This window comes from Schistocerca nitens, chromosome 1 (genome assembly GCF_023898315.1).
Source record: "Schistocerca nitens isolate TAMUIC-IGC-003100 chromosome 1, iqSchNite1.1, whole genome shotgun sequence".
Classification (NCBI taxonomy): Eukaryota; Metazoa; Arthropoda; class Insecta; order Orthoptera; family Acrididae; genus Schistocerca; species Schistocerca nitens.
Window position 1 is genome coordinate 135,158,885 of NC_064614.1, and position 20,391 is coordinate 135,179,275.

At 38.3% G+C, this 20,391-nt stretch overlaps 1 protein-coding gene across 2 annotated transcripts in view; it reads right to left on the minus strand.

Moving 5' to 3' along the window:
- Positions 1–2,704: 2,704 nt before the first annotated feature.
- Positions 2,705–20,391, minus strand: part of LOC126243140 (aldehyde dehydrogenase 1A1-like) — a 181,968-nt gene continuing 164,281 nt past the window's right edge. For both annotated transcript variants that reach the window (XM_049948142.1, XM_049948141.1), the window contains exons 9-12: positions 10,664–10,828; positions 5,357–5,514; positions 3,266–3,340; positions 2,705–3,176 (exon numbers count right to left, since the gene is read on the minus strand). In XM_049948142.1, coding sequence (XP_049804099.1) covers positions 3,107–3,176; positions 3,266–3,340; positions 5,357–5,514; positions 10,664–10,828 — 468 coding nt within the window. In that variant the 3' untranslated portion in view covers positions 2,705–3,106. The remainder of the gene's footprint in view (positions 3,177–3,265; positions 3,341–5,356; positions 5,515–10,663; positions 10,829–20,391) is intronic.

Genomic DNA, 20,391 nt, shown 5'->3' on the forward strand with positions numbered 1-20,391 from the left:
AGCACTGATCCTGTGATACACTAAATCAGACAGTAAACATGGCATCTGTTGAACATAATCTTGCTTGTCCAAAACAATGGTAATTGCCCTGGTCTGTCCAAAAAATGGTAATCACTAGATCGATCGCAAATGATAAAATTGACAGGTTTTGTAAGTCCCATACTAACAGAGACTGGTGTGGCCAATGGTCTGGTGATACAAATTATACGCTATGTAAAGATCTGTCAGCAAAACAAATATTTGAAAGGTTTTTCGAAGCATTTTGACACAATTTAATGGCTGCATTCTGATAAAGAAATACAAAATAATGGACAAAGTCTCCAAAGGCAATGGTATAAACAAACGAAACCCATGGCATACTGCACAACTAACAAATCTGAAAAACCAAGTTATGTTGTTGCACAGCTTACATAAAAATCTGAAGACCGACCTTGCCAGATCAGCCTATGTTTGATGTAGGAATAAGTACAAAAAAACCATTACGGAAGCCAAAGGAGCACAAAACTTCAGCAGTATTGAGAATTCCATGAATAAATGCACAGCTGCTTGGAAACTAATAAATAGTGTTACTAAAGGTGAAATAAAGAAAAAAAATCAGTATATGACCTCAGAAATTCAATGATTTCTTTTTTAAATCAGTACAAGAAGAAGGAAATGCTATCACCAAATCTGTCATTAGCTCATCTGAGATGCTTTCAAAAAATGCCTGTAAACCACTAGTAAAGACAAGTATGTTTACCTTCTCTGAGGTCTCGCCTAGTCTCATCCTAAAAATAGTTAAACATCTGAAATCATCTGAGAGTGTAGACATATATGACATTTCTTGTAACATTCTAAAAAAAGTAATGGATTGTATTGTGTACCCTTTAACATACTGCATAAATAAGTGTATATCTGAGGGATGTTCTCCTGATGAGCTAAAAGTGCCTAGGGTAGTCCCAATACATAAAAAAGGAGATATTGACTCACCTTCAAGTTACAGACAAATTTCGATAATCCCAGCCCTCTCTAAAATGTTTGACTGTGTAACATACCAACAGTTATCTGTGTACTTTGAAAATGCAGAAATAATTAGTGACTCACAATACGGTTTTAGGAAAAATTTGTCAACTGTTGATACTATAGACTCAGTAGTCAAACACATATGTCAAGTGTTTGAGGATAAAGGATTTGCTCAAATCGCCTTCTGTGATCTAAGTAAGGCTTTTGACTATGTAGAGCATAAAATATTGCTAGAAAAAATGGAGTACTATGGCATTGGACGTAACAGCCTTAAACTTTTAAAATCATACCTACAGGATCGCAAGCAAGCTGTTTGTGTAGGTAAAGAAAAGTCCAATATTGAATTAGTTAAAATAGGTGTACCACAGGGATCTGTACTGGGGCCTTTTATGTTCCTCATAATGATTAATGATCTGCCATAATTCATCCAGTCCATGACAGTACTATATACAGATGATACAACTTTCCGTCATTGTAGTAATGATTTCAGTAGCCTCAAAGCTTGTGTTGCACAGACAATGACTCAAGCATCCTATTGGTTTAAAGCGCCGGCCGGTGTGGTCGTGCGGCTCTAGGCGCTTCAGTTGGGAACCGCGTGACCGCTACCGTCGCAGGTTCGAGTCCTGCCTCGGGCATGGATGTGTGTAATGTCCTTAGGTTAGTTAGGTTTAAGTAGTTCTAAGTTCTAGGGGACTGATGACCTCAGCTGTTAAGTCCCATAGTGCTCAGAGCCATTTGAACCAATTTTTTTTTTTTTTTAAGTAAATGGTTTCCTATTGAATGATAACAAAATGCAGCAGATGGTTTTTAGTCTAAAAGACAAGTCTCCATCAGATGATCCTAGTTGTGCAAACCATTGTTCTGTGAACAAAAACTAATGTCTGTAATAAACCTGTATATTTACTATGTTTCACCCCACACAAAAAAGAAGTTACCAGAAGCAAAACGTAGAGAGAATATACATTTCTACAACATGATAAGGAGCAAATGCATTTATACTCCTTAATACAGACTGTCAAAGTCACTTAACAGCTATGAACTGATGGGGCACAAAGTACTTAATAAGCTTCCACAATATGTACAAGAACTACCGGAACAAGCATTCAAACAAAAGCTGTATGAATGGCTACTTGCTGATCCATTCTATGACATAAATGATTATTTCAAATGTAATATAATTTTGTAGTATTATTGACATGCCTATTATTTTCTTTGAATTAACAGTTATATTGTATTATGTGCCTGATGTTGCCTATTGCTGTAATGGATGAATCACAATAAAATTATTATTATTATTATAAATTTTGGACGCTGGCAGTTTTTGATCATTCATCCATGATGCTCACCAAGAACTTTTGTGAGGTGTCTTTTGCCTGTGACAAGATGTCTGATTGTTATTTTGTGTAGTTCATCAGTAGAATGTGAAACTGTTGTGATAATAAATAGTCTATATGATGCTCAGAACCATTTGTTCTATACATATATAGAAAAGATAGTCAAGTCCTAAGGGTTGTTAGTTTTGATTATCCTATTTTATCATAAAGAGTAGTAATGTGGGGCAGCACCTTTCAAACTAATGAATGGTTCTTATATTACAGAAGAGAGGCATTAGGGTTATAACAAGATGAAATCAGACATGCAATGTAAAAATCTATTTATTAACTTTAATAGTCTAATAATGTATGGTTTCACATAATCAGCAGAAGTCTAACCCTGACAGCAAATGACACTTTGGCAAATATTAAGCATCATAATTAACTACCAAATAAACTGGAAATGCCGACTGGAGAAACTTGTAAAAGATATTTCAAGCAGCTGCTTATTCAGAAATGCCTCTAAAACTTATAATTTTAACTGATATGGCGAAAGATTTAAGAAATAATTTTATTTTAGTTGTAAATGTCAATAGCATACGAACAAACTGCCATTTGTTCTGTCATCTGATCAGCTGAACTGTGGTCTGAAATATGGTGTAACACTAATTAGATGTTTTCTGGATGCAGTTAACACTATATATGTAGATAACATTTGACATTGTACATGGATGTAGCATTGTATTTTAGAATAACAAAGAATAAAACAGAAGACAGCAGCTTTTAACACTTCATAATTTCACAGGCAACTTTACTGCAACTGTTTTAACTTCCAGGTATTCATCCAATGACTCTTCTCCACTGCAAATGATAAAGTAACAGAGTTTTATTATGAGACTTCGTGAAGATTTGTAATCATAGCTTAAATGCTTAATGACTTCCCCACTTACCATTCCCTTCCTAGTCCTGAGAGCTTGTATCCACCAAATGGGGACTGAGGTCCAAGTGCAAAGAAGCAGTTCACCCTTGAAAAAATTTTCTTTTTAAGTTCATGTTCATGATTAATACATTAAATTTATGTACTAGAAGAGAGTTTCATTGTGGATGACAACATATAAAATCAGAACCACAATGGTGAAAACATTTAAATAGGTAAAATTCGCTACAGGAGGTTAAATACAACTGCTATGATTTCTCAATTTTTATAAAGTCTGTAATCTATTTTTTCTTTAATTTATCTGTTGCAAAATTAATGCAATGTTAAAGTTGATTTCATTTTTACAATCTGAATATATCTTGTCTGTGAGAGGACTGTAAAAACAGTGACAGATAAATTATGAAAAACACTGTTAATTACGACCTTCCAGGCTAAACGATAATGTTTTTGAAGAATGAAGGGAACGAGGAAACTGTTCATCAGTAAGAGGTACAGTAAATGAGGATAACATTACAGAATGCTATCATGTATGATGGTGAAGCACAGTGCTTGTACTCAGTTCCTTCTATCAACACCCAAAATGGATATATACATCAGTATGAGCTGGCCACAATAAAAGCACAGTCCAGTCACATTATTGTGACCACCATCTATGCTTGAGGTCAATGTGCAGTAACCACTCGCAGATGGCAGCACTAAGAGGGAAGGGTATATAAAGCGTGAAAGTGTGTGTTGCGTGTGTGTGTGGAGGAGTGGGGGGGGGGGGGGTTGGGAGGGCAGATGCTGAAAACAGTGCAGTCACTGTCGTAATGTGGAAATAGAGCGATTTATCTGGTGTCCAAAAGGGCTGAATCATTCGCTTTTGGCCCTGATGTGGAAGCATTTCCAAAATAACTGTCTGTAAGCTTTTCACATACTGGCATAGTTAAAATACAACATGCATGGCAAAATGGCACTATCCAAAACCAGCACCAAGGCGATTGTGGTGCACCACAAGGGTGAATATCAGCTGCAGAAATGTGTACAGGAAAATAGATGTGCAACTGTTGAACAACTGACTGCCAAGGCCAAGAATCAAGACCAGAACCAAGTGGCTACTAACAATGTCTCCTCAATGGCCATTCAGTGAATGTTGCAGCGTATGGGCCTCTGCAGCAGGTGCATGGTTCATACACCTATGCTGACTGCTGTTCATCAGTGACAAAGGCTGGAATTTGCATGCCAATACCACACTTGCACATCCACTGAGTGAGGACAGATGGCAGATGAATCATGTGTTATCCTCCATTGGAATGACGGCTGTTGATGTGTACGGCCCTGCGGGAATTTTTGGAAGTGTCCAGGCCAGAGGAGGGAGCGTTATCGTCTGAGGAATGTTTTTGTGGCATTCCCTGGATGATCACGGCACAGTGGATCAGCAAAAGTATACATCTATCCTTGGGGACCATGTCCACTCCTACAAGCAGTTTGGTTTTCCTCTGCATAATGGCATGTACCAGCAGGATAATGCAATGCATCATATAGATTGCAATGGATGCGCCCGATTCAAAGAGCACCAGCATGCATTTACTGTACTCCCTTCGACATGAAACACACAGATTTAAACCCAGTCAAGAATCTGTGGGACCACCTCAATGAGCTGTTTGCGTGATGGATCCTAGTTTAGCTGGCCACAGAACTGGAGTCAGCAAGGCTCTACATCACTATTGGTACCTTCCACAACTTCATGGACTCTCTTTCTGCTTGGAAATGCTGCAAAATGTGGTTATTCAGACTTTTGAGAAGTGGTCACATTAATGTGATTGCGCCTTGTAAAGTGAAGTAATGAAGGTTCACACTGTATGTAGAATGAAAACTACATCATCTACCAAACAATATAAACTGTGATGCTAACTCAACTGACATAAAAATGGCAGATCACACTGTGCCTTTAAGAAGTGAGTAGCTATTCTTCCCTTCTTCTCTGAAAAATGGAACCAGTAATTTCAAAACTTGGAACTATTTTTTAATTAAAAAGAGTTTTGCTTATCAGTTGCAACTGCTTTGAATATATTCAGTGAAAAAATTCCTCTTATCATTTTTCTCAAACAACATTGATAATTACCACACAGAACCTGCTTCAAGTGCATTGGCAATTGTAAGAGCCTTGTTAATATCCTTTGTGATAACTCCAGCAGCAAGACCATAAAGTGTATCATTGGCTCTCTCGATGACCTCCTCTATAGTTTTGAACTTTATTATACTTTGTACAGGCCCAAATATCTGTAACATTATCAGTCATATTGATAGAAAAGAATATTTTTTTCTGCTTGCCACACACCAAACATAATGCACTTCAAAGACATTGATAATAATAATAATAATAATAATAATAATGATAACAATAATGATCATGATCATAAAATCTTCTTGGGTTGACAGCCAAGTCAATGTGTTGTTCTCTGACAACGCTTCAGCAAATTTCTTATTTGCCATCTTCAGGCGAAGTGTCTAGTTCACGTCTTATCCATATCTTTATAGCTGCTGGACCACAGGCTTCTCTGCTCCTCGGCACTGGCAATTAATTTGCTGCTGCAGGACCAGGGCTACAAACAAGTGGAGAAGGACCCTACAACAGCTGTGACTAGAAAGACCATCAGTCTTCTCAACAACTCAGGTCTGGACCAGGACCTGTTAAAAAGGCTGTACTCCAGAGCTCCGGTTCCACCACGGTTATACGGCCTCCCTAAGATACACAAGAGGGAGATACCACTACGCCCGATAGTAGACATGATCAATTCTCCTACCTGTGGTATAGCCAAACACCGGGGACAACTGCTTCAGCCTCTTGTGGGTAAATGTCCCCACCACATCAAAAATTCCACGGAGTTTGTTAAGACACTCAAGGAGGGGAGTCTTGCCAAAAATGACATTATCGTCAGCTTTGACGTTACATCCCTCTTCATGAGGGTACCACTAGAGGACTCCTCGAAACTACTGGGAATCATTTTGACGAAGACACAGTGAAATTATTCCACCATGCACTCACGACCACATATTTCCAGTGTGGGGGCAAGTTTTACCAGCAGGTGGATGGAGTCACTTTGAGGATATCGCCTTGGAAACAGCACGCCTTAAGCCCATGGTCTTTTATCAATACGCGGATGATACTTTCGCAGTCTGGCCGTATGGCAAGGACACTAATGGAATTTCTCAACCATCTGAAGAGCATACAGGAGAACATCAAGTTCACAATGGAATTGGAAGAAAATGGGTGCCTACCCTTCCTCGATATCCTAATAAAGAAGAAAACGGACGGCACACTGGTACACTCGGTCTACTGAAAGAAAACACACACAGACCTGTGCCTCAATGCCACCAGCTGCCATCTTCCAGCACAATGGAAATTCGGGCTCATTACCCTTGTCCACAGAGCTCATGACATATGCGAAAAGGACAGTTTATCTACTGAAATTCAGCACCTGAAGAATACCTTCCAGAAGAATGGCTACACTGGAACACAGATTGGATGCACTCTCAAGATGAGCAAGAAGAAGAAGGAGGACCTTAATGAAGCAGAGAACAACAAAGGTCTGGTGTTCCTCCCGCACACAGGTCCACCTATGGCCAAGATTGCTAGGATACTGGAGAAGAACAAGATAAAAACCATCTTCTGTCCTCCATAAAAAATATAAGGAATATGCTGGGTTCAATGATGGACAACATGGGTTTAAGAACACCGGGTGTCTACAGCATTTCCTGTGAGTGTGGGAAACAATATATTGGACAGACACAGCGTTGCATCACACAATGCATCTCTGAATATGTGAGAAACATTCGCCTCGGACAAAAGGAATAATCTGCGGTAGCACAGCACAGCTTCAATGAAGAACACACATTTAAATTTGAAGAAACCAAGAGATTGTGTAGAGCCATGCAAATTCCAATCATGCCTGATTGGATCGACTGGCGCCGAGGATTCAGAGAAGCCTGTGGTGTAGCAGCTATAAAGATCCGGACGAGGCATGAACCCGACACTTCGCCTGAAGATGGCAAGTAAGAAACTTGCTGAAACATTGCCAGAGAACAACGCATTGACTCGACTGTCAACCCGAGAGGATTTTATCATCAAGATTCGCCGAGAAAGCCTGCATTCTCATATAATAATAATCTTAATTTGCCCATTAAAACTTAACAGTCATGGACATTGTCATGTTTGTACATTTGCAGAAGTGATATCATACCACACATATAATAAATATCTATAACAAATAGCACGTTAGATACTAGTACATGAATATTTTCCACCATTAATATACTACAATATACAAAAGTATTACTGCTGATAGTGGAGTTCAGAAATCATTAAGTGAGTATAAACATTTTTAGTTAACAATTAATTCAACTTTCTCTTAAACAGATTCCCACAGAGATGCTGTATATTATTTGGAAATGCATTATAGAATTGTCTTTCAGCTCAGGTAGACTCAGTGTCATATGATAACTACATCTGATTCGTGCTTTGCAGTTATGAATGTCACCTTTCATTACACTTATTTCACAATTCTTTTTTACAGACATATTTTTCTTATGAACATACAGTGAGTGCACAGTCAGTAAATTAAACTTGATGAAATAGTCCCTAAGGGACTGGTGTTTCAAGAGAAAAATCTAAGTAGTATGTTGAAAAAAGAAATGCTAAAACACTAATAAAATTCAGTCATATGGATGTAACACCAACTTCTCCTTCTGAAATTGAAAAAAATTATACAGCTTTGGGGTAACTCAAAAGGCAATAGTATTAAGGCTTTTTGTCTTTCAAAGAGTGGAAAGAGGTTTTGCTTTTTACTAAGACGTCTAAGATCTGATGATGTAACCGAACATACTGCAAGGAAGGAAACTGATAAGCTTGCACCATTAAGGAAAAATTTTGAGTTATTTCTGACAAATTTTCAAAATAACTTTACTGTGAGTAAATATCCTACAATCGGTGAACAGCTTTTTAGCACTTAGAGGATCCTGTTCATTCAGACAATGTATCCTCAATAAGCCAAACAAGTATGGACTAAAAATAATCACGTTGGTTGATGCAAAGACTGCGTATACATACAATCTTGAACAATATGTAGGAAAACAACCCGAAGGCACCATATAATTTCAAGAAAATTGCCCAAGATATTGCTCTCTGACTAGTCAAGCCAGTTGAAGGCACTAACCAGAATATCACAACCAGTAACTGGTTTACAAGTTTTACACTGATGGGAACCTTGAAAAAGGAGAAAGGTGACACCTACAGTCGGGTCATTGTAAGTAGATCCCTGACAGATGTAGTAGGCTGAGCACAGTAGCTTCGTATGCCTACTGCAACCAATTGCATTACACAGTTTGGTAAACATCTCTGTAGCAAGGCCTTAGTTTTGCTGGAGTGCTATAGACTGCTATTGCTTTCACAACCTACGCAGACATGACTATAGTAGGTTCCTTGAAGAAAAAAAGCAGAGGATATCTCCTGAATTTTTACCAAAGAAAATAACGAAAGAGAAAAGCTTTATTTTTGGATTTCAACACAACTGCACTTTGGTGTCTTATTGTCCAAGGAAAAATAAAACTGTATTAATGGCATCAGTGAAAATGTTTGAGTGGTACTGGGTAGTTTTTATGCGGGAAACACACAATACCCTGTTGCAAAGTACATATTGTGTAGTACCGAGCTTTGTGCTTTCTTCATCAGTTTAGTGGACTTGACTCTTTCTCTCAATGACAGTTTCTTCTGCACCAGTTCAATTTTCTTCTCCTCTAATTTGCATTATATCTGCTCATCTGTGATCCCATTTATAATCCGCTGTTCTCCATCTTCTCTGCAAATTCTACAGACAGTAACTTCAAACACCAAATTTAGTCTGATGCTAGAATTTTCTTGTGGGGTTCTCTTTTCCTGTTTTGCTATATCCTTCCTGATTTGAAGATCTGGGCAATCCCTATTTATCTTGCCTCTATTTATCTTATGGAGAGTCTCATTTACTCTGACCCATTCTGCTCATTTGTTAGATGGTTGATTCTTTTATTCCAAAAGCTAGGTCTCGTATTAACCTCTGCTTTTGATCATGCATGTGGCTCCTGACATTTAATTACAGGAAACAGTTTTTATCTAAGTTTATAACAAAAGTTGTCTGTTTTGTAGCCATATCAATTGCAAATTGCACTTAATGTTTCAAGAATTATCTTCAGTCTCTAGAGAAAGCTTGGTATCTGCTTCCTCTCAGCCATAGTAACTTTCAATTCTTCCATTGTGTGCTCCCTGTAGGTGGCACATTTGTATTTTCAGATTTGATCTGGTGATTTGGCTCTCTTCCTGACATGCTGTATCATTCTTGATCTAGGGTCCCGGATAATCTCTTGATATCCTGATTTCTGATGGCATTCTCTTCTTTCTTGCTGGAAAATGAAATTGTTTGTGCCAAAATATATAATAAATATAGACCTAAGTAGTGGAACCTCTCTCCACCATGCACTGCCTCTCTGCAGCTGTGGGGTTTTTCCAGAGAGAAGCATATGATGGAAAGAGCTCCCTGACTGTTGCTGCCTGCACTGACACCGAACAACTGACCTGGTCGCCCAATGAGATAATGTTTTATTGTGAGTGTTGATTGTGCTGTGCCACTTGAATAGAACTCTTGCCACGAGGTGCAGTAACAGTATTCTGGACACGTACTTGTGCAGAGAAGATGACTGACACCAGTGAGTCTGTTCCACATGATTCGATGAACAATGATTGCTGGCATCTGCAAAACCTTAGTGACTGCTAGTGGCAGGGCATTACATTTTTTTTTCGTACAAACTAATTTGATATTGATGTTTTCACACTGCCACCAACAGTTTCATGGGATCAATAGGCTACTACTGCATCACGGAATTCTTAGTAACAATATCAATGAGAGTGTGCCACTTATTGCCTCACTGCCATAGACTACCACATTTGTGTCTGCAAATTTTGTTTCTATTTTTTGTTGCCTTCTGCATTGTTGTCATGATCACATGGGTACTAACGGTATGTGCACCTCATCCATATGGAGTTGCCATTGTGGAATGCCTTCCCCACAATACATAGAGTCCTTTCTGTGTTGTCAACTGTGTATGTTGTAGCTATGAGGAGTAGAATGGTTGTTCATATAACAAACATAGCTAGCATTGTCAGTACTATCATTTCCAAAGACATGACATGTTCTCTCTTAGTCAACCAGCATGCACATTTTCAGACATAAATAGCAAAAATGAATTCCAGATTATTAATATGGGAATAGTTTACATACTTAACATAAGTGCGATAAGCTGTGAATTGCTGTATGACTGTCGAATAAATTTCCAACAAACAAATAAATTAAAAAATTGGCAAAATCCCGTTAAATTAAAGTAATGAATGCATATTAATCACCTCTTCACGTGCAATTTTCATATCATCAGTAACATTTGAAAAAACAGTAGGTTTTACAAAGTAGCCCTTGTCACCAAAACGATCACCACCACACTCAAGGTGAGCTCCTTGCTCCTTCCCAGATTTTATATAATCCATAACTTTTTTGAAACTGTCCTCATCAATCTGAAAAGAAATAAAACGTGTTGTATTTTAATATATTTCAGTTTTAATATATATTCTACAGGTTGTCTCAAACCTGTAGGTCCAAAATTATGTAGGTGGTGGAGGGTTGAGGTACTAACAGTCAAAAATGAAATTTCAAATGGAATAAGATCTTGTTGAGCAATATGTGTGACGCATATATTTTTAAACTGTGTATATTTCATAACAAAAAACTTTCTGCCACATCATACTGGTGGTGCTACCTTGAAAACTAATACACTCATCTGTGACGTATTGGTGATATTGCTTAACATTGTTTACAGACCATGATCAGTTGCCAAAGATGGAGCATTATTTACTGAAAGAACTTGCAGACATTGAGGTACTGTATGGTGCTGTAGGATAAATAAATAATTAAATAAATAAATACAGTGCTCAGAAAGCTAAACCGATGTACTGAGAAATGTTCCATGACAGATATAATATTAATTGGAAGGATTTCATCACAGTAGGTAGAAACTTATGAGAAACTGGCTTGTTAAAAATAGAGGGCTGCCTAAAGTTATTGAAAAAAAAATTGATTACACAGTAGAATGAGAGAAAATTGTATGGGAGAAGATTTATCAATACTAAGCACTTTTCAGCTAACCTGTAAAATGTACACAGTGTTGTAACATGTAAATGAAAAGATATGCAAATATGGAATAAATTCTAATTAATAAAGCAGCAAAAAATTAACATTTATTATTATTATTATGCACAAATCATCAGTACTACAGTCACGGGACTGATTTGACTGGGCATAGACATGACTTGGTAATTGTGCATATAGGTGGAAGATCAACCACTTAATCCTACCACATGATAGAATTGTTGACAAGTTCAAGTGTGGGCAGCTGACATGATGATGTTGCAACCTGTTGATCTCCCAGCAAGTCTCTTACGGTGTTGTATGGCTATCCAAACAAAACTGAGATAAGTAATGTAATAAAAATGCCCTTAGGAAATTTGCATGTTAACTTAAAATTGAGTAGACAAATAAATTACAGTGACATGTGTCTCTCCATATGCCAAAAGATTGTCCAGTCAGTCACAAAAAACAGTTTGTAACTAAAAGAATAATGTAAATGACAACATAAATAGACTAAACTGCCTGCTAGCACATATAAAATGGTTTGAAAATAATAGCTTTTCATATAATAGCTTTGCTGCTGGCTTCAATTACTGCTTTGATACCACATGCCCAGTTGTAATCACAAAAAAGGAACAAACAAAAAATATACCTAAACAAAAATATTTGGGTAAATAGTAATGTCACTGAAGCTAGGGAAAAATTAAAACTACTCCACAGTGCAATGCTGAATAATAGAGAGATTCCTGAGCTAAAGGAAGCCATCAAAATATATCAAGGACACTATAAGGACTAACACAGACCAGGAGCAACTATGTTGCAAATAAGCTTCAAAACTCACACAACGTAACTGCTGAAATCTGGGCAGTCATAAACAGTTTTAGAACCGGCAATGACAATTCTAGTATGGACTTTACTATTAACTACAATGGCATGCTCATAAAAGACCAACTGGAAATTGTAAATATTTTTAATGAATATTTTTCTTCCATAGGGGAAGCCATAAATGACAAACATAAAAACATGCACTACAGTTTTAAGGGTAATACATGTGACCATAGTATATATCTAGCCCCCACAAACTGTGCAGAAATAATGGGCATCATTAGTTCTCTAAAACCCTCTAATTCCGCTGGGCATGATGGCCTAAATATTAATGTTTTAAAAGCCTGTAGCCAAAATGTCTCTGTACCTCTGTCTGTAGCAGTCAACAATATAATAGAATCAGGCACCTTTCCGGACAGCACAGGTAACACCCATTTTAAGAAAGGTGACAACAACAAAATAGAAAAATACAGACCAGTCTCAATCCTTCCTGTCTTTTCCAAAATAGTTGAGAAAGTTATACACAACAGGATTATAAACTTTCTTAACAAACACAACTTGATGTTTGAAAATCAAAATGGATTCCTAAAAGGTAAATCAACTAGCACTGCAGCTGCTCAACTAATTGAAGAGGTGTTAGGGGGTATCGAAAGCAAGGAAAATGTGGCAGGTGTAAACCTAGACCTGGAAAAAGCCTTTGATTGTGTGAATGTTGACATCCTATTAGTCAAGCTATGGAACATGGGCATTAGAGGCACTGCTTATGACCTAATAAAGTGTTATATGAGCAATAGAAAACAGTTTGTTCTGCTTAAAATTGAAAGTGGTATCTACAAATCATAGATCACTTGCATAAAATATGGCGTGCCCCAGGGCTCGGTGTTGGGCGCCCTTCTGTTCTTGATCTATGTAAATGATATTAAATACTGTACTATGAATTACAGAATTGTTCTGTATGCCGATGACACGTCCATTGTGTGTAAAAAGGAATCATTTAAAGAGCTAGAGGCTGAGTGTAATAATGTGACAAAAGAAATTGTTCAGTTTTTTAATGAAAGCCACTTAAATGTAAGCACCAGTAAAACATGTTTGATGGAGTTTAACAAAAGTAGTTTGAATAATGAAATTAAATTATACATTGGCAACGAATTGGTAAAGAAAGAGTCTAGTATAAAATTCCTTGGCGTAACAATCCAAAGCAACCTGAAATGGTACACACATATTAACTCCCTAGCAACTAAGTTGTCAAAAAAATATATTTGCAATCAGTACTATTAGCAAGTTCTGTAAAGACACTGTAGTCCTAAAGACTGCATACCATGCTCTTTTCTCCTCTCACTTGAACTACAGTATTGAAATTTGGGGGGCAACAACCAAAGCTAATCTGGATAAGCTACTCATTCTTCAAAAAAGGGGTGTGAGAATAATCTGTGGAGCAAAATATAGGGAGTCTTATCGCAACTTGTTTCGAAAACAGAGGTGTTAGCTGTTATAAACACATACGTTCTAAAAGCCATATTGCTTGTGAAAAGACTGCACCCAAACACTTATTCAGATTTCCACCAGTACAATACTAGAAATAAAGAAAGATTTTACATTGGCAACCACAAAACAGCACTTTACGAAAAGGGGCCTCAGTACACAGGTATAAAATTAGCTAATGCACTGTCTAGTGCAGTTGTGGCTCTTCCTACAGTTAAACTGAAACATCAGCTTAAGAAATTTTTAGTAAAACAACCTTTCTACACATTACAAGAGTACTAAACTTATATGAAGAATAACAAATGCTTTGTGAAATTATGTGAATAGAAATCAGTAAACATCTTATTGTAATTTTGTTGTAAATTAATGACGTATTCAGAAGAATGTGTCTTGTGTATTGCGCAAATAACTTTAATCATTACTGTTTCTTTGTCCATGTGCAGTGTACCATTCAATGTTGAATAAAGCTATTATTATTATTATTATTACACTCCTGGAAATGGAAAAAAGAACACATTGACACCGGTGTGTCAGACCCACCATACTTGCTCCGGACACTGCGAGAAGGCTGTACAAGCAATGATCACACGCACGGCACAGCGGACACACCAGGACCCGCGGTGTTGGCCGTCGAATGGCGCTAGCTGCGCAGCATTTGTGCACCGCCGCCGTCAGTGTCAGCCAGTTTGCCGTGGCATACGGAGCTCCATCGCAGTCTTTAACACTGGTAGCATGCCGCGACAGCGTGGACGTGAACCGTATGTTCAGTTGACGGACTTTGAGCGAGGGCGTATAGTGGGCATGCGGGAGGCCGGGTGGACGTACCGCCGAATTGCTCAACACGTGGGGCGTGAGGTCTCCACAGTACATCGATGTTGTCGCCAGTGGTCGGCGGAAGCTGCACGTGCCCGTCGACCTGGGACCGGACCGCAGCGACGCACGGATGCACGCCAAGACCGTAGGATCCTATGCAGTGCCGTAGGGGACCGCACCGCCACTTCCCAGCAAATTAGGGACACTGTTGCTCCTGGGGTATCGGTGAGGACCATTCGCAACCGTCTCCATGAAGCTGGGCTACGGTCCCGCACACCGTTAGGCCGTCTTCCGCTCACGCCCCAACATCGTGCAGCCCGCCTCCAGTGGTGTTGCGACAGGCGTGAATGGATGGACGAATGGAGACGTGTCGTCTTCAGCGATGAGAGTCGCTTCTGCCTTGGTGCCAATGATGGTCGTATGCGTGTTTGGCGCCGTGCAGGTGAGCGCCACAATCAGGACTGCATACGACCGAGGCACACAGGGCCAACACCCGGCATCATGGTGTGGGGAGCGATCTCCTACACTGGCCGTACACCACTGGTGATCGTCGAGGGGACACTGAATAGTCCACGGTACATCCAAACCGTCATCGAACCCATCGTTCTACCATTCCTAGACCGGCAAGGGAACTTGCTGTTCCAACAGGACAATGCACGTCCGCATGTATCCCGTGCCACCCAACGTGCTCTAGAAGGTGTAAGTCAACTACCCTGGCCAGCAAGATCTCCGGATCTGTCCCCCATTGAGCATGTTTGGGACTGGATGAAGCGTCGTCTCACGCGGTCTGCACGTCCAGCACGAACGCTGGTCCAACTGAGGTGCCAGGTGGAAATGGCATGGCAAGCCGTTCCACAGGACTACATCCAGCATCTCTACGATCATCTCCATGGGAGAATAGCAGCCTGCATTGCTGCGAAAGGTGGATATACACTGTACTAGTGCTGACATTGTGCATGCTCTGTTGCCTGTGTCTATGTGCCTGTGGTTCTGTCAGTGTGATCATGTGATGTATCTGACCCCAGGAATGTGTCAATAAAGTTTCCCCTTCCTGGGACAATGAATTCACGGTGTTCTTATTTCGATTTCCAGGAGTGTATTTAGACATTGAAGTTTTGCTAAATACTGCACTTCATTTTGTCAGTGTTCAGTGTCTCTCAGAACACTGGTTAAGGCAGATTAGATTGCTTCATTTTTGATGGCAGGCTATACACTGGCAAATTACTTCTGTAGAAGAAATCACAAAAATGGAGGCGCTGCTATTTTAACTAAAACTGGATTGAAATACGAAACTGTTGACAGTTTTTCAGTACCTCAATGCAGAAAGAGCCTTTGAAGCTACAATCATTGAAATTAGCAGTGCAGATACAGTTGTCATGTGTATCTGTCACTCTACAAATGGGAACTTCGAGTCATCTCTCAATAAACATGAAATATTACTAAATGGGATACATGTAGGCAAAAAATCAACATCAGTGTGTGGGAATTTCAACACTGACATTCTTGAAACAAGTGGGAGAAAACAACTATTGCTCAGCCTAACAGATACTTTCAATATGAAATAAATGCTAACAGTTCAAACAAGAATTACAAAAACTACTGCTACTACTGTGGACGAAATATTTGTAAACAGAACCTATACTGCAGAATGCATAAATACAAATTTTAGTGCTGCAAGAATATTCAACACACCGAGCATAGAAACATTGAATCACTTATTAACAACAGAAAGATGGGAACAAGTATCACAAAACGTTTAAAAAGTTCTCTTGACATTTTCAATTATTCTTTTAAAATGGTGTTTCCTCTCAAAACATGGGTGACAAGGAACACAAGTCTCAAAGACATGGATAGAGAGGCATAAAAATCTCAAGCAACACAAAAAGAGAATTGTGCAACTACAGAAAAAGCCATAACATATTGCCTCCCTTGAACAGTTATATTACAAGATAATTCAGATATAGAGAAAAGTCACAAATCAGACAAAAAAAAAAGGCTAATGGTAAGTTTATATCAGAGTCAGAAAATAAAAGCAAAGCAGTCTGGAAAGTAATAAAGCAAGAAATAAATAGTAAAAAGAATTATCATCCTGAACTGTGACAAAAAGGGTATTACTGACTCTCAATGGATTGCAAATCTCTTCAGGCAGTACTGTGCAGACAGTGCAAAAAAAAATCAATTATCTCTTCAAATATCCACTGGAACAAAGTAAATTCTTGCCTCCACACAATCTATCTTTATGAAACAACTCCAAATGAATCATTCACCTCGGAAATTGGTGGTATTCCAGACTTCATCATAAATCAACTCATTCTTTTCAATGAGAACCTTTCCTAATTGTATTAAAGTTGCAAAAATGGTAACTGCTCATAAAAAATGGCGAAGCAAATTTAGAAATATATAGACCTGTCTCTTTATTACTGGGTCTTCAGGCCCCTGAAGGAATCGTGGAACATGGTTTCCACAAAAATAAATCTACTACAAATTCCATCTACAGTATTTTACAAAATGCTTTAGAATCAATGGACAAAATATTGTTAGTATTTTCTTAGCTCCAAACAAAGCTTTTGACATCTCGAAGACAAAATCCTGTTGGAACAGCCCCAAAAGTATGGCATTAGAGGCACTGCATTGAAATGGTTCTCCTCCTCATTCTTAACAAATGGGAAACAGAAATGATTGATAAAACATTAACTAAATGTTAGAATTATAACATATTTTTCAGATGCAAGAAAAATAAAAAGTGGAGTCCCTCAAGGATCCTCTCTTGAGCGTATACTTTTACTACTGTACATAATCGACCTAGGTCTAAGCATTGAATAACAAATAAATATCTTGTTTGTAGATAACACTGGCATCCTTCATATAGGGGAAACCACAATACAACAACAAACAAACATAAATAAAGCTACAGATCAGCTAAATGACTGGTTTGATGGAAATATGCTAATAATAAATACATCAAAAACAACTTTTCTAAACTTCTGTTTAAAGTGTGAAGCCTTCAACACCTTTGTGACAATAAGAACAAATAGAATTACACCCTCAATGGAAACAAACATTTTAGGTTGATGGCTTCAACATTATTTTAAATGCCAGACACACGTTAACAAAAACAAATGTGACATTGAAGAAAATGTGCTAGAGCCTACATTTACTTGCACACAAAGCAAGCTTCTAAACTGTTCAGATTGTAACACTCGAGGGTAGTGCAACTGCTAGCTCAGTCATCCTCTTGACCCAAAAAAGAGCTATTAGAGCAATGGACCATGCATGCCAAAAAGAGACCTGCAGAACCCTCTTTCAGAGGTCTTTTAGCCTCCTGTTCTCCTGCATTTTATCCTAGGAACATGTAAATATTGTGAGAAAAAATTTGAAAGAGATAAATAAAAACTTTGGAAGGCCCGGTATGGAATAACAACAGTATTATGAAAAGGATACACTTCTACTCACCACATACACGAGGTACTGAGCCACAGAGACGCACAATAAAAAAAACTATTAAACATTTAAGCTTTTAGCCAAAAGGCTCACTTTAAAAATAGAAAGCACACTCAAACATTTACACAAGCACAGCTCACATACATATGGCTGATTTCTCAAGCTGCTATCCCAGGGCACCACAGCCGAAGATAGCAGCTGTGTGTGTGTGTGTGTGTGTGTGTGTGTGTGTGTGTGTGTGTGTGTGTGTGTAAAACCCCCGCTAAAAATAGTGCTATAGAAATGGGCCATGGTTTGCCATATAACATAAAAGTTATTTCCTCATTTTCACTGTTTTATAAATCCTTAAGGTCATTCTTATTAGTAGATCACTGCATCTATTCAGTTGCAGAATTTTTAGATCATGTGAAGAAGTACAGCAGATTTGAAACAAAAATGTGCAAAAACTGCTAGATCTGATACAATTAATTTATTGAACTACTACAGTGTATTTTGATGTTAGATGTAACTTGTATGTGTGGAATGGGGTGGGGGGGACATGCACAAATGATGACATCCTACAATCTGAAAAAATTTTCTGGATGAACAAATAATTTGAATTTGACAGCCAGTAGTTCTTTTCTTCATGTACCATGGCTTTAGGGTGTAGTAAGTAGACTACAGAGCAGTGTCCACATTAGATAAGGTCATATGAAGGGAACACAGTTATACGCTTAAAGATTCAAGCATTGAACCACAAGAAGGACAATCTGACATGAACTGGTAAAACAAGGATATCACAAAGTGATAATAGAAATCAGAATGAATGCAGTGATCAGAGCCAGTGTCAGAAAACTGAGTAGAAAATAGCATGTATGTATGATTCTTTGCTAAATTACTTCAATACCTAGTCCTTAGGACTGCAATACAAACTGTATCTTATCTCGTAAATACCTAACCATGTCGAATATCCTTGTATATATTCTATACATGTAGGATTTGAAGGACTAAATAAATAAATAAATAAATTACATGCCTCCAGAGGGCAAAGTCAGAATGCTCTGTGCAAGAGATGCAAATCACTTAGCATGATGTGTGAAAATCTCATGAAAAGATTGACATTGTCTCCCCAATCACCTCAAAATGAACTCCCAAAGACCTCAGAATGCTCTCTGAATGATATGCATATGTCTTCTGAATTGTTAAAACAGCTTTGAATATGAACTCACAATCACTTATAATGCTTCTGCTTGCCAGCTTTCTTCTTCTTATACCTGCTCGGCCCTTCAGGGTTTTCACTTCCCTGTTATATCATTGTGTCATGGATGGCTTAGTTTGCAGTGTCATGCAATGAACAATTGATACTGGGCCGCTGCACCAACTAGTCTTTCTTACAGGATACCAAACTTCCTGAAAAGTCCCTGGACAGTAGCTGACATACAACAAGGGAATTCAAGTGATGTTCTCTTGCCATCTCCTGTTGCAGCCCCACCACTGTTTGCAGCTGGTTCCCTAATGGTTTAGAAGCTGGATTTTCTTGGAGAAAACTACTGAGATTGCCTCCTGTATTTCTGAGCCACTAAGAAGGTTGCAAATTAACAAAAGGTTTGTTTGTTTGTAAAGGTATGGTTTATAGGCCTCCTGCTCAAGCGTATTAGGTTCTCAGAACTCAGTGGTGCCCCTCAGCCGTCAGTCAGTCAGTCTTTAAACGGGACCCACCTTCCAGAGCGAGGCATGACACTTGAAATATGCACCTCTACAACAACTGTGGCCGTAGGGAAGCCTCATGATATCTAAGTGGGGCTTAACTGGAATCCTTTTGTCTAGAACATCAAACTGCAAGCATTATAACACCAAAGGACACAATGCAAATATTGGCAGAGATACTTTGCTATCATACTGTGGTCTGGAACTGTATAAGATCAGGTGATATCATCTTATTTGCTGCCACCATCTTTGGATAGAGTATAGCTATTTATTTATTTATTTATCACCTGTATTATCACATTCATAATATTGCAGTTGTCAAAGTACAGAACTGGATAAAATATTACATATTTACATCATGTACAAAATCTTATCATTGGTATCAACACATCTTTATAACAAAAAATTATTCTGCTTAGGTACATACAGATAGAACAAAAACTTGTGAAACCCCTTGGTTGAATTTACTAAAACTATTAAATACCAGTACTTTAGTTAACTAGGCATAGTAACATACAGCACAAAAGTTAGGTGCATAATTACATACATACATGGATGAAATAAGTTTGGTTTTATCTAGGTATGGTTAATAATTATGAATTTTTGTTCAGAGAGTTGTGAAGTAGACTACAGATTTGAGCAAAATTCCAGGTATTCGTTAATGCTGTAGAAGCTGTTGTTTATTGGTGGATTTTTTAGTTCTTTT